The sequence below is a fragment of the Rhinoraja longicauda genome, chromosome 7, assembly GCF_053455715.1.
Source record: "Rhinoraja longicauda isolate Sanriku21f chromosome 7, sRhiLon1.1, whole genome shotgun sequence".
NCBI lineage: Eukaryota > Metazoa > Chordata > Chondrichthyes > Rajiformes > Arhynchobatidae > Rhinoraja > Rhinoraja longicauda.
Genome location: NC_135959.1, coordinates 4,214,636 through 4,230,145, shown reverse-complemented (window position 1 = coordinate 4,230,145; position 15,510 = coordinate 4,214,636). Strand labels below are relative to the sequence as shown.

General features: G+C 48.9%; 1 protein-coding gene across 1 annotated transcript in view; it reads left to right on the top strand.

Annotated features, from left to right (window-relative positions):
* The window catches only part of LOC144595446 (retinal guanylyl cyclase 2-like), a 59,278-nt gene that overhangs the window by 18,453 nt on the left and 25,315 nt on the right, over window positions 1–15,510 (top strand). The window contains exons 6-8 of the mRNA XM_078402951.1: window positions 4,998–5,132; window positions 8,887–8,967; window positions 12,817–12,993. Coding sequence (XP_078259077.1) covers window positions 4,998–5,132; window positions 8,887–8,967; window positions 12,817–12,993 — 393 coding nt within the window. The remainder of the gene's footprint in view (window positions 1–4,997; window positions 5,133–8,886; window positions 8,968–12,816; window positions 12,994–15,510) is intronic.

Genomic DNA, 15,510 nt, shown 5'->3' with positions numbered 1-15,510 from the left:
AATTAGCCTACAAACCTGCACGTCTTAGGAGGGTGGGAGGAAACCGGAGCACCCGGGGAAAACCCACGCAGGTCACAGGGAGAACGTACAAAACTCCGTACAGGCAGCCCCCTTAGTCAGGATGGAACCCGGGTCTGTAAGGCACTGTGAGGCAGCAACTCTACCGCTGCGCCACCGTGCCGCCCGATGGAACTCATCCCACTGGTAGTGGTTTATTATGGTCACGTGTTCTGAGTTACAGTAAGTAACTTTGTTTTACGTGCTGACCAGACAAGTCATATCATACACGGGTACATAGGCTAGTCTTAACGAAACGTATATGATTATTAAGGGGTTGGACACGTTAGAGGCAGGAAACATGTTCCCAATGTTGGGGGAGTCCAGAGCCAGGGGCCACAGTTTAAGAATAAGGGGTAGGCCATTTAGAACGGAGATGAGGAAAAAACTTTTTCAGTCAGAGAGTTGTAAATCTGTGGAATTCTCTGCCTCGGAAGGCAGTGGAGGCCAATTCTCTGAATGCATTTGAGGGAGAGCTGGATAGAGCTCTTAAGGATAGCGGAGTCAGGGGGTATGGGGAGAAGGCAGGAACGGGGTACTGATTGAGAATGATCAGCCTTGAATGGCGGTGCTGGCTCGAAGGGCTGAATGGCCTCCTGCACCTATTGTCTATTGTCTGTAGAACATCTAGGGAAGCACTGTCAAGTCAAGTCAAGTCAATTTTATTTGTACAGCACATTTAAAAACAACCCACGTTGACCAAAGTGCTGTACATCTGATTAGGTACTAAGGAAAAAAAATGAAACATACAGTAGCACGCAAACAGTTCACAGCGCCTCCTCAATGAGCCTCAAACGCTAGGGAGTAGAAATAGGTTTTGAGCCTGGACTTAAAGGAGTCGATGGAGGGGGCAGTTCTGATGGGGAGAGGGATGCTGTTCCACAGTCTAGGAGCTGCAACTGCAAAAGCGCGGTCACCCCTGAGCTTAAGCCTAGACCGCGGGATAGTGAGTAGCCCCAAGTCGGCCGACCTGAGGGACCTGGAGTTAGAGAGGGGGGTTAGAAGATTTTTGATGTAGGGGAGGGGGATGTCCATTTAGGGCTTTATACGTGAATAGGAGGAGCTTGAAGTTGATTCTGTACCGTACAGGGAGCCAGTGGAGAGAGGCCAGAATCGGGGTGATGTGGTCCCTTTTACGGGTACCCGTCAGGAGTCTCGCTGCGGCGTTTTGGACCAGTTGCAGGCGGGACAGGGAAGATTGGCTGATCCCAGTGTATAGGGAGTTGCAGTAGTCTAGGCGGGAGGAAATGAAAGCGTGAATGATTTTTTCTGTGTCGTCGAATTGGAGGAAAGGTGAAAAAAAAGTTAAAAACTGTGACACCGCCAGGGACCCTGGTTCGATCCTGACTACGGGTGCTGTCCGTACGGAGTTTGTACGTTCTCCCCTTGACCTCAGGTGCTCCAGTCTCCTCCCACATTCCAAAGACATGCACTTTTGTAGGTTAATTGCCAGGTATATCGTAAATTGTCTCTGGCGTTTGTAGGATCGTGTTAGTGTGTGGGGGGGGGGGGGGTCGCCGGTCGGCGTGGACTCGGTGGACTGAAGGGCCTCTTTCCGCGCTGTATCTCTAAACCAAACTAAACTAAACTTCCGAGGAAGTGCAGATAAAAAAGAGCAAGGGCCGCAACGAGCTGGATTGGAAGATCGGGAATGATATTCAGATTCTTTAGGAATTTCTTTACTTTAGTCTTTACTTTAGAGATACAGTGAGGAAACAGGCCCTTCGGCCCACCAAGTCCGCGCAGACCAGCGATCCCCGCACACTCACACTGTCCTGCACACTAGGGTAGATTAAAAATTTTACGAAAGCCAATTAACCCACAAACCTGTACGTCTTTGGAGTGTGGGAGGAAACCGGAGCACCCGGAGAAAACCCACGCAGTCATATCATATCATATCATATCATATACATACAGCCGGAAACAGGCCTTTTCGGCCCTCCAAGTCCATGCCGCCCAGTGATCCCCGTACATTAACACTATCCTACACCCACTAGGGACAATTTTTACATTTACCCAGCCAATTAACCTACATACCTGTACGTCTTTGGAGTGTGGGAGGAAACCGAAGATCTCGGAGTAAACCCACGCAGGTCACGGGGAGAACGTACAAACTCCTTACAGTGCAGCACCCGTAGTCAGGATCGAACCTGAGTCTCCGGCGCTGCATTCGCTGTAAAGCAGCAACTCTACCGCTGCGCTACCGTGCCGCCCTACACAAGGAGAACGAATAAATTCCGTACCGACAGCACTCGTGGTCAGGAGAGCATGTTACTATTATTAATAAAAATGACAGAGAGTTCTGCAAGGGTACAAGAGGTAGCACCAATGCAGTCGTCGATGTAGCGGAGGTAGAGTTCAGGGATGGGGCCGGTGTACGCCCGGAACAGGGATTGTTCGACGTACCCTACAAAGAGGCAGGCGTAGCTAGGGCCCATGCGAGTGCCCATAGCTATGCCTCTGGTTTGGAGGAAGTGGGAGGAGTCAAAGGAGAAGTTGTTGAGGGTAAGAACCAGCTCTGCTAGGCGGAGGAGAGTGTTGGTCGATGGGGATTGGCTGGTTCTACGGTCGAGGAAGAAACGGAGGGCTTCGAGACCATCCTTGTGGGGGATGGAAGTGTAGAGTGACTGGACATCCATGGTAAAGATGAGGGAGTGGGGGCCTGGAAACCGGAGGTTATCGAGGAGACGGAGAGCGTGTGAGGTGTCTTGGACGTAGGTGGGGAGGGTTTTGACCAGGGGGGGAAGTCTGATCAGTCTGAAGAAGGGTCTCGACCCGAAATGTCACCCATTCCTTCTCTCCTGAGATGCTGCCTAACTCCAGCATTTTGTGAATAAGCACCCGTGGTCAGGATCGAACTCGGTTCTCTGACGCTGCAAGGCAACTTGCAGGCCACACAACAACAAAAAACCCCAAAAAAACAAGAAATGCACAAGTTAAAAAACTAAAATAAAAGAAGTAGAAATTGGTGGAAATACACAGCAGGTCAGGCAGCGTCTGCAAAGTCTTTGACGATGTCAACTCTCTTTTCCTTCTATAATTACTGCATGGCCTGCTGAGGGAACATAGGACATAACACATAGATCACGGTACAGCACATGAACAGGCCATTCGGCCCCCAAGGTGTGTGCTGAACATGATACCAAGACCAACTCTGTTCCATCTGCACATAAGCCCTATTCTTCCATTCCCTGCATATCCATGCGCCTTTCAAAAGTCTCTTAAATGCCACTATCGTACCTGCCTCCACCATCACCCCCGGCAGTGCTTTCCAGCCGCCCATTGCCCTCAGTGTAAAAAAACTCCTTTAAACTTTGCCCCCCTCATCTATGTAAGAAGGAACTGCAGATGCTGGTTTACACCGAAGACGGACACAAAATGCTGGAGTAACTCAGCGGGACCGGCAGCATCTCTGGAGAGAAGGAATGGGTGACGTCTTGGGTCAACACCCTTCTTCAGACTGATGGAAGACTGATAATAGACAATAGACAATAGACAATAGGTGCAGGAGTAGGCCATTCAGCCCTTCGAGCCAGCACCGCCATTCAATGCGATCATGGCTGATCACTCTCAATCAGTACCCCGTTCCTGCCTTCTCCCCATACCCCCTCATTCCGCTATCCTTAAGAGCTCTATCCAGCTCTCTCTTGAAAGCATCCAACGAACTGGCCTCCACTGCCTTCTGAGGCAGAGAATTCCACACCTTCACCACTCTCTGACTGAAAAAGTTCTTCCTCATCTCCGTTCTAAATGGCCTACCCCTTATTCTTAAACTGTGGCCCCTTGTTCTGGACTCCCCCAACATTGGGAACATGTTTCCTGCCTCTAATGTGTCCAATCCCCTAATTATCTTATATGTTTCAATAAGATCCCCCCTCATCCTTCTAAATTCCAGTGTATACAAGCCCAATCGCTCCAGCCTTTCAACATACGACAGTCCCGCCATTCCGGGAATTAACCTAGTGATAGAAATGTTGGAGTAACTCAGCGGGACAAGCAGCATCTCTGGATAGAAGGAATGGGTGACGTCTCGGGTCGAGACCCTACTTCAGACTCGATGGAAGGAATGGGTGATGTTTCAGGTCGGGACTCTTCTTCGGACCCTTCCTGTCTGAAGAAGGGTCTCGACCCATTCCTTCTATCCAGAGATGCTGCCTGTCCCGCTGAGTTACTCCAGCACTTTGTGTCCCATTGTGTAAATCTGCACCTGCAGTTCGTTCCTTTCTACAACCAACATGAGGAGGAGATGGAGGAACGGAGATGAGGAGGAATTTCTTTAGTCAGAGGGTGGTGAATCTGTGGGATTCATCACCGCAGATGGCTGTGGAGGCCAGGTCGGTGGATATTTTTAAGGTGGAGATTGACAGATTCTTGATCAGTACGGGTGTCATGGGGATGTGGGGAAAAGGCAGGAGAATGGGGTTCAGATGGAAAGGCAGATCAGCCATGACTGAATGGCGGAGTAGAATTTAGTTTAGTCTAGTTTAGAGATACAGCGCGGAAACAGGCCCTTTCGGCCCACCGGGTCCGCGCCGACCAGCGATCCCCGCACATTAACACTATCCTATAGGATATACCCACTAGGGACAATTTTTACATCTACCAAGCCAATTAACCTGCAAACTTGTACTTCTTTGGAGTGTGGGAGGAAACCGAAGATCTCGGAGAAACCCCACACAGGTCACGGGGAGAACATACAAACTCCGTACAGACAGCACCCGTAGTCGGGATGGAACCCGGGTCTCCGGCGCTGCATTCGCTGTAAGGCGGCAACTCTACCCGCTGCGCCACCGTGACCGCCCACGGACTGAACGGCCTAATTCTGACCCCATCACTCATGGACTTCCGAACCTCCGATGGGAAATAAAAATTTTAAAAAATTAATAATTCAAATCAGAAAATTGAAAATGAAGGATGTTTTCTTTTCCTTCCCGAACTAGAAAATAAACCTGGACGAGCTGAGTGACGGACGAAGCATGTCGGAGCTGAAGAGTTTGAGGTCCATGCAGATGTCTCAGTCGAGGAGGAGCTCGGCCGTGGTGACACACGAGAATTCAAGCATAGCGGTGTACGAGGTAAACAAAGCTGCCCCCAACCTGTTGTTCAGTTTAGACAACAGACAATAGACAACAGACAACAGACAACAGACAATAGACAATAGGTGCAGGAGGAGGCCATTCAGCCCTTCGAGCCAGCACCACCATTCAATGTGATCATGGCTGATCATCCACAATCAGTACCCCGTTCCTGCCTTCTCCCCATACCCCCTGACTCCGCTATCCTTAAGAGCTCTATCTAGCTCTCTCTTGAGTGCATTCAGAGAATTGGCCTCCACTGCCTTCTGAGGCAGAGAATTCCACAGATTTACAACTCTCTGACTGAAAAGTTTTTCATCAACTCCGTTCTAAATGGCCTACCCCTTATTCTTAAACTGTGGCCCCTGGTACTGGACTCCCCCAAGATTGGGGACATGTTTCCTGCCTCTAACGTGTCGAATGCCTTAATAATCTTATATGTTTCAATAAGATCCCCTCTCATCCGTCTAAATTCCAGTGAATACAAGCATTTAGTTTAGAGATACAGCGCAGAAACAGGCCCTTCGGCCCACCGGGTCCACGCCGACCAGCGGTCCCCACACATTAACACTATCCTACACCCACTAGGGACAATTTTTACATTTATACCAAGCCAATTAACCTACATACCTGCACGTCTTTGGAGTGTGGGAGGAAACTGAAGGTCTCGGAGAAAACCCACGCAGGTCACGGGGAGAACATATAATAGACTATAGACAATAGTACAAACTCCGTACAGACAGCACCCGTAGTCAGGATCGAACCCAGGTCTCCGGCGTTGCATTTGCTGTAAGGCAGCAACTCTACCGCTGCGCCACCGGGACCGCCCAAAGTTGGTTAGGTTTAGGTTAATGGTTAAGAATAAGGGGAAGGCCATTTAGGACTGAGATGAAGAAAAACCTCTTCACCCAGAGAGTTGTGAATCTGTGGAATTCTCTGCCATAGAAGGCAGTGGAGGCCAATTCACTGCATGTTTTCAAGAGAGAGTTAGATTTAGCTCTTAGGGCTAACGGAATTAAGGGATAAAGATTCAAAGATTCAAAGGTCTGTTTATTGTCACGTGTACCAATTAAGGTATAGTGAAACTCGGATTACCATACAGCCACACTAAAAAAAGCAACAAGACACACAACTACATGAAAGTCAACATAATCATCCACCACAGCGGAGTCCCCACATTCCTCACTGTGATGGAAGGCAATAAAGTCCAAACATCTTCCTCTTTATTCTCCCATGGATATGGGGGAATAAGCAGGAACGGGGTACTGATTTTAGATGATCAGCCATGATCATATTGAATGGCAGTGCTGGCTCGAAGGGCCGAATGGCTTACTCCTGCACCTATTTTCTGTTTCTATGATTCTATGTTACATGTGATTTGCGCCAGTTTGGAAAGAACGGGCTTTAAGGGCTAAGAGCCCAAAGAGCTCTTGGGGCTAACGGAATCAAGCGGTGTGGGGAGAAGGCAGGAACGGGGTACTGATTGTGAATGATCAGCCGTGATCACATTGAATGGCGGTGCTGCCTCGAAGGGCCGAATGGCCTCCTCCTGCACCTATTGTCTATATTTCTATGGTTAATTGAATTGAATTGATTTGAATATTTTATTGTCACGTGTGACAAGTCAGAGTGAAATTCTTTGCTTGCATACCCACGGTATGCAAATAGTCGCCCATAAAGGGCATTGACAAAGTACCCCCACCCCATTGCCCATTGTTCTTCCCCCTCCCTCACGGAAGCCCCCCCCCCCCCACGCTGGCTCCTCCTTTGTTCCTTCCCCCTGGCAGCGGCGCCCTCACTTCCACGCGGGGTCCGTCCTCGTCTCGTCCGTCGGTCGGCGCCGTTAGCGACCGCCGTGCCGACATCTCCACTGTCGCCGCCGGGTCCTCTCTCTGGACGCGTCCGTGGCGCCGACCCCGGGCCCCAGCCGCGGGCCCCGCAGACCCAGGGGCCGATGGCCGCCGGCTTCGACGACCCGCGATGCTCCAGCCTCGGCTTGTCCGCGGCGTCACCTCCAGAAGGCGTTCTGGCGTCCCTGGTCATTTACTCCATCTACGCTTCAGTTTATCAGTTTAGTCTATGATCACGTGTGCCGAGATTGAGTGAAAAGCGCTTGTTGCGTGCTAACCAGCCAGTGGAAAGACAATACATGACTCAGAGAACGTTTTGATAGACTAATACGTGGAATGGCAGTTTGAACAGGTTAGTTTTGAATCTGCTTTTATCACAAAATATATTCTGTCTTAGGCTTGTGTCGGAAAGCCTAGGACGGCACGGTGGCGCAGCGGTAGAGCTGCTGCCTTACAGCGAATGCAGCGTCGTCGACTCGGGTTCGATCCCGACTATGGGCGCTGTCTGTACGGAGTTTGTACGTTCTCCCCGTGACCTGTGTGGGTTTTCTCCGAGATCTTCGGTTTCCTCCCACACTCCAAAGATGTACAGGTTTGTAGGTTAATTGGCTGGGCAAATGTAAAATTGTCCCTAGTAGGATCGTGTTAATGTGCGGGGATCGCTGGGCGGTGCGGACCCGGTGGGCCGAAGGGCCTGTTTCTGCCCTGTATCTCTAAATCTAAAATCTAAAAACTGCAGATGCTGGTTTAAATCGAAGGTAGACACAAAATGCTGGAGTAACTCAGCGGGACGGGCAGCATCTCTGGAGAGAAGGAATGGGTGACTATTGGGGCGAGACCCTTCAGTGTGAAGAAGGGTCTCGATCCGAAACGTCACCCAATCCTTCTCTCCAGAGATGTTGCCTGCCCCGCTGAGTTACTCCAGCATTTTGTGTCTACCTTCCGTCTTAGGCTTACCGCACAGTAAACTTGTTTTGCTTAATCTTCCAATATTAGTAATATTATTAATTAATACTGCTAGTGCTGCTCTGTGGTCAAAATCTAAATCTACTGTGGCATGTTGAAAGCCTGAATTCAAATGACAATGACATTTGAATTCAAATGAATATGAAATCCGAATTCAAGTGAAAATGAAATCTGAATTCAAGTGAAAATGAAATCTGAATTCAAAAGAAAATGAAATCTGAATTCAAATGACAATGAAATCCGAGTTGAATTAAAAATGAAATCTGATTTTTTTAAAAATGAAATCATTATATGATTGTTATAGAATCAATGAAATATTTCCATTAATAACCAAATTTGAATGTTCCTTTGTGCAGCAGAAGGCAGTGGAGGCCAATTCTCTGAATGCATTCAAGAGAGACCTAGATAGAGCTCTTAAGGATAGCGGAGTCAGGGGGTATGGGGAGAAGGCAGGAACGGGGTACTGATTGAGAATGATCAGCCATGATCACATTGAATGGCGGTGCTGGCTCGAAGGGCCGAATGGCCTCCTCCTGCACCTATTGTTTATTGTCTATTGTAACAGCGATGCCCGCACATTAACACTACCCGACACACATTAGGGGCAATTTTACATTTATACCAAGCCAATTCATCTACAAACCTGTACGTCTTTGGAGTGTGGGAGGAAACCGAAGATATCGGAGAAAACCCACGCAGGTCACGGGTAGAACGTACAAACTCCGTACAGACAGCACCCGTAGTCGGGATCGAACCCGGGTCTCTGGCGCTGTGAGGCAGCAACTCTACCACCGCGCCACCGTGCCGCCCAGATTTGTTTAGTACTGTGGTCGTGACCCTGAGATTTCTGCTTTTGCATTTGTTGAAATGTCCTGCAGTTATTCCAGAATCTGAAATATCGTTTCCAAAGTTGAAATATTTATTTCTTAATCTACCAGGGCGATTGGGTCTGGCTGAAGAAACTTGACTCCAAATGTAACCAAGAGGTACAGAAAGCTACAACCAAGATACTGAGAAAGGTAAAGCTGGGCTCCCATAAAGAGCCTTATGCCAAGACACATATCAGTTTAGTTTAGTTTAGAGATCCAGCATTGAAACAGGCCCTTCGGCCCACTGTGTGCACGCCGACCAGCGATTACCTATTCACACTGGTTATAGAGTCATAGACATAGAGTGATACAGTGTGGAAACAGGCCCTTCGGCCCAACTTGCCAACACTGGCCAACAATGTCCCAGCTACCCTAGTCCTACTTGTCTGCATTTGGTCCATATCCCTCCAAACTTGTCCTATCCGTGTACCTGTCTAACTGTTTCTTAAATGTTGGGATAGTCTCAGCCTCAACTATCTCCTCTGGCAGCTTGTTCCATACACCCACCACCACTTTGTGTGAAAAAGTTACCCCTCAGATTCCTATTAAATCTTCTCCCCTTCACCTTGAACCTATGTCCTCTGGTCCTCGATTCCCCTTCTCTGGGCAAGAGATTCTTTGCATCTACCCGATCTATTCCTCTCATGATTTTGTACACCTCTGTAAGATCACCCCTCATCCTCCTGCACTCCATGGAATAGAGACCCAGCCTGCTCAACCTCTCTCTATACACTCACGCCCTCTAGTCCTGGCAACATCCTCGTAAATCTTCTCTGAACCCTTTCAAGCTTGACAATATCTTTTCTACAACATGGTTCCCAGGTTCTATGTTATCCCACTTTCTCATCCGCTTCCTCAACAGGGACACTTTACAGAGGGCCCAGTAACCTCCAAAAACTCACACGCCTTTGGGATGTGGAAGGAAACCAGGGCACCCAGAGAAACCCCACATGGTCACAGGGAGAATGTGCAAACTTCACATAGACAGCAACCAAGGTCAGGATCCAAACCAGGACCTCTGGCCCTATGAAACAGCGGCTCCACCAGATATAATCATACAGTCTCAGAGTCATACAGCACGGAAACAGGCCCTTCGGCCCATCTTGCCCATGTCAATAAAGATGCTTCTGTCTGCTATAGAGATATACACCGATCAGCCAAAACATTATGACCACTGACAGGCGAAGTGAATAACATTGATTATCTTGTTACAATGGCACCTGTCAAGGGGTGGGATATATTAGGCAGCAAGTGAAAAGTCAGTTCTTGAAGTTGATGTGTGTTGGATGCAGGAGAAATGGGCAGGAGTAAAGACCTGAGTGACTTTGACATGGGCCAAATTGTTATGGCCAGACGACTGGGTCAGAGCATCTCTGAAACGGCAAGGCTTGTGGGGTGCTCCCGGTCAGCAGTGGTGAGTACCTACCGACAGTGGTCCGAGGAGGGACAAACCACAAACCGGCGACAGGCAGAGGGTGTTGGGCGCCCAAGGCTCATCGATGCGCGAGGGCAACGAAGGCTATCCCGTCTGGTCCGAATCGAGAGAGGGTCGACTGTGGCACAAGTCACAGAAAATGTTAATGGTGGTCAGGGGAGGAATGTGTCACAATACACAGTGCATCGCACCCTGCTGCGTATGGGGCTGCACACGGAGGACCAACAGCATATTAGGGCAGGTGGTCTTAATGTTTTGGCTCATCAGGTCATAATGTTTTGGCTGATCGGCGTATAGGTGATATAGAGAGATGTAGAACAAGTGAATGTAAGATATGCAGAAAAATAACGATGATAAAGGAAACATAGAAACATAGAAAATAGGTGCAGGAGTAGGCCATTCGGCCCTTCGAGCCATCCAGGGCTACGTGGAAAAGAGTTACAGACTCAACAAGACGACTTTGAAACTAGTACAATGATTTGGATAGGGAGAGACGCAGAGAGGGGATGAAAGGATTACTTGAAGTTAGAGAAATCAATATTCATTTGTTTTGCATTCATTCATTTGTTCCATATCTTTCTATTTCACTGTCTGTATCACTCGTTTACCTGTCCCCTGACTATCAGTCTGAAGAAGGGTCTCGACCCGAAACGTCACCCATCCCATCTCTCCCGAGATGTTGCCTGACCCATAGAATCATAGAAACATAGAAAATAGGTGCAGGAGGAGGCCATTCGGCCCTTCGAGCCAGCACCGCCATTCATTGTGATCATGGCTGATCGCCCACTGAGTCCGCACCGACCAGCGATCCCCGCACATTAACACTATCCTACACACACTAGGGACAATTTACACATACACCAAGCCAATTAACCTACATACCTGTACGTCTTTGGAGTGTGGGAGGAAACAACCGAGGATAGTAACATAGAAACATAGAAAATAGGTGCAGGAGGAGGCCATTCGGCCCTTCAAGCCAGCACCACCATTCATTATGATCATGGCTGATCGTTCCCAATCACTACCCCGTGCCTGCCTTCTCCCCATATCCCTTGATTCCACTAGCCCCTAGAGCTCTATCTAACTCTCTCTTATATCCATCCAGTGATTTGGCCTCCGCTGCCCTCTGTGGCAGAGAATCCCACAGATTCACAACTCTCTGGGTGAAAAAGTTTTTTCTCACCTCAGTTTTAAATGGTCTCCCCTTTATTCTAAGACTGTGTGGCCCCTGGTTCTGGACTCGCCCAACATTGGAAACATTTTTCCTGCGTCTAGCTTATCCAGTCCTTTTATAATTTTATATGTTTCTGACCCGCTGAGTTACTCCAGCATTTTGTGCCTACCTTCGATTTTTAACCAGCATCTGCAGTTTTTTTTCCTACAAGTGTACAGCACTGCTTGTTCTAACTATTTACTTTAGTTTAGTTTAGAGAATACAGCACGGAAACAGGCCCTTCCTCGCCAACCAGCGATCCCCACACATTAACACTACCCTGCACGCACATGAGGGACAATTTTACACTTCTACCAAGCCAATTAGCCTACAAACCTTTGTGTCTTTGGAGTGTGAGTCTCGACCCCAAAACGTAACCCATTCCTTTTCTCCGGAGATGCCGCCTGTCCCGCTGAGTTACTCCAGCGATTTGTGTCTATCTTTGGCTTAAGATCGAAAGGAATAGGAGCAGAATTAGTTCCATTCGGCCCATCAAGTCTACTCTGCCATTCAATCGTGGCTGATCTGTCTCTCCCTCCTGACCCCATTCTCCTGCCTTCTCCCCGTCACCTCTGGCACTCTTAAACCAGCATCTGCAGTTCCTTCCTACATGCTATCCATGTGCCTGCCTAATTGCTTGCGGAACAATTAGGACCCTAAGGGCCATACACAGTCTAAGAATCAAGGGGAGGCCATTTTAAAAACTCAGGTGAGAAAAAAACCTTTTTCACCCAGAGAGTTGTGAATTTGTGGAATTCTCTGCTACAGAGGGCAGTGGAGGCCAATTCACTGGATGGATTTAAAAGAGAGTTGGATAGAGCTCTAGGGGGCTACCGGAATCAAGAGGTATGGGGAGAAGGCAGGCACGGGTTACTGATTGTGGATGATCAGCCATGATCACAATGAATGGCGGTGCTGGCTCGAAGGGCCGAATGGCCTCCTCCTACACCTATTTTCTATGTTTCGATGTTTCTATGACAATAGACAATAGACAATAGGTGCAGGAGTAGTCCCACCTGCCTTCATCTGGCCCATATCCCTCCAAACCTTTCCTATCCATGTACTTGTCTGAAGAAGGGTCTCAATAGACAATAGGTGCAGGAGGAGGCCATTCGGCCCTTCGAGCCAGCAACGCCATACAATGTGATCATGGCTGATCATCCACAATCAGTACCCCGTTCCTGCCTTCTCCCCATACCCCCTGACTCCGCTATGCTTAAGAGCTCTATCTAGCTCTCTCTTGAATGCATATGTAAACGTTGGTGTATTTTCTCTCTCTCTCTCTCTCTCTCTCTCTCTCTCTCTCTCTCTCTCTCTCTCTCTCTCTCTCTCTCTCTCTCTCTCTCTCTAGATGAGAGACCTGAGGAATGAGAACGTGAACCCCTTCTTGGGCTTCCTGTGCGACTGTCAGGTGTTGGCCATCGCGACGGAGCACTGCTCCCGGGGCAGCCTCCATGACCTGCTCCGGAAGGACGACCTCAAGCTGGACTGGATGTTCAAGTCTTCCCTGCTGCTGGATCTGATCAAGGTAATGCCTGGGCTCCTCGCTCAAAGGCGGGCATTTTGTTTTGGACATACCTCCAGGTCCACACTCCTAACCTCCGCACCATACATCTTTACTGCATCACTTATTATCTGAATGGTGTCAGATTAGGAAAAGGGTCTGTGCAACAAGATCTGGGTGTCCTTGTTCTTCAGTCAGCATGCAGGTAGAGCAGGCAGTGAAGAAAGCTAATGGCATGCTGGCCTCTATGAGAAGAGGAGTTGAGTAGAGGAGCAAAGAGGTCCTTCTGCAGTTGTACAGGGCCCTAGTGAGACCGTACCTGGAGTACTGTGTGCAGTTTTGGTCTCCAAATTTGAAGAAGGACATTCTTGCTATTGAGGGCGTGCAGTGTAGGTTTACTAGGTTAATTCCCGGAATGGCGGGACTGTCATATGTTGAAAGACTGGAGCGACTAGGCTTGTATACACTGGAATTTAGAAGGATGAGAGGGGATCTTATCGAAACATATAAGATTATTAAGGGGTTGGACACGCTAGAGGCAGGAAACATGTTCCCAATGTTGGGGGAGTCCAGAACCAGGGGCCACAGTTTAAGAATAAAGGGTAGGCCATTTAGAATTCAGGCAGTGCAGCATAGGTTCACGAGATTGATCCCTGGGATGGCGGGACTGACATATGAGGACAGATTGAAAAGACGAGGCTTGTATTCACTGGAGTTTAGAAGGATGAGAGGGGCCACGGTGGCGCAGCGGTAGAGTTGCTGCTTTACAGCGAATGCAGCGCCGGAGACTCAGGTTCGATCTTGACTACGGGTGCTGCACTGTAAGGAGTTTGTACGTTCTCCCCGTGACCTGCGTGGGTTTTCTCCGAGATGTTTGGTTTCCTCCCACACTCCAAAGACGTACAGGTATGTAGGTTAATTGGCTGGGTAAATGTAAAAATTGTCCCTAGTGTGTGTAGGATAGTGTTAATGTACGGGGATCGCTGGGCGGCGCGGACTTGGTGGGCCGAGGGGCCTGTTTCCGCGCTGTGTATATATGATATGATGATATGATATGACCTTATAGAAACATATAAAATTATAAAAGGACTGGACAAGCTAGATGCAAGAAAAATGTTCCCAATGTTGGGCGAGTCCAGAACAAGGGGCCACACAGTCCAAGAATAAAGCGGAGGCCATTTAAAACTGTGGTGAGAATGAAGCTTTTCACCCAGAGAGTTGTGAATTTGTGGAATTCTCTGCCACAGAGGGCAGTGGAAGCCAAATCACTGGATGGATTTAAGAGAGAGTTAGATAGATCACTAGGGGCTAGTGGAATCAAGGGATATGGGGAGAAGGCAGGCACGGGGTAGTGATTGGGAACGATCAGCCATGATCATAATGAATGGTGGTGCTGGCTTGAAGGGCCGAATGGCCTCCTCCTGCACCTATTTTCTATGTTTCTATGTTACTATCCTCGGTTGTTTCCTCCCACACTCCAAAGACTTACAGGTATGTAGGTTAATTGGCTTGGTGTATGTGTAAATTGTCCCTAGTGTGTGTAGGATAGTGTTAATGTGCGGGGATCGCTGGTCGGTGCGGACTCAGTGGGCCGAGGGGCCTGTTTCCGCGCTATATCTCTAAACTATACTAAACTAAACTAAAAACACGCAACTATTCAAGAAGGTCTAGCTCGGTTTAGTTTAGCTTAGAGATACAGCGCGGAAACAGGCCCTTCGGCCCACCCTCAGTCCGCGCCGCCCAGCGATCCCCGCACACAGTACGGTCAATTTACTGAAGCCAATTAACCCACAAACCCGCACGTCTTTGGAATGTGGAAGTAAACTTGAGCACCTGGAGAAACCAAGAAAGCTCGCTGCATCGTTTTCTCTTGTAAATTCCAAGTCCTGACGTTCAGTGACCAGGACCTCAAATTAGTTCAGAGATACAGCGAGGAAACAGGCCCTTTCGGCCCACCGGGTCCGCGCCGACCAGCGACCCCCGCACATTAATACCATCCTACACCCACTAGGGACAATTTTTACATTTATACCAAGCCAATCAACCTACAAACCTGTACAGTCTTTGGAGTGTGGGAGGGAACCGAAGATCTCGGAGAAAACCCACGCAGGTCATGGGGAGAACGTGCAAACTCCGCACAGACAGCGCCCGTAGTCGGGATCGAACCCGGGTCTCAGGCATTCGCTGCATGATTATGGGGAGAAGGCAGGAAAATAGGATTAGGAGGCAGAGATCAGCCATGATTGAACCCGGGTCTCCAGCGCTGCATTCGCTGTAAGGCGGCAACTCTACCGCTGCGCCACCGTGACCTGCCCTTTTAACCGAGAGAGTGTTGGTTTGTTATCGGGTTATTCTTGCCAGCTGTGCCGAGATGCCTTGTCAGCTGTTCTTGCCAGCTGTCCCAATGTTGGGGGAGTCCAGAACCAGGGGCCACAGTTTAAGAATAAGGGGTAGGCCATTTAGAACGGAGAGGAGGATAAAACTTTTTCAGTCAGAGAGTTGTGAATCTGTGGAATTCTCTGCCTCAGAAGGCAGTGGAGG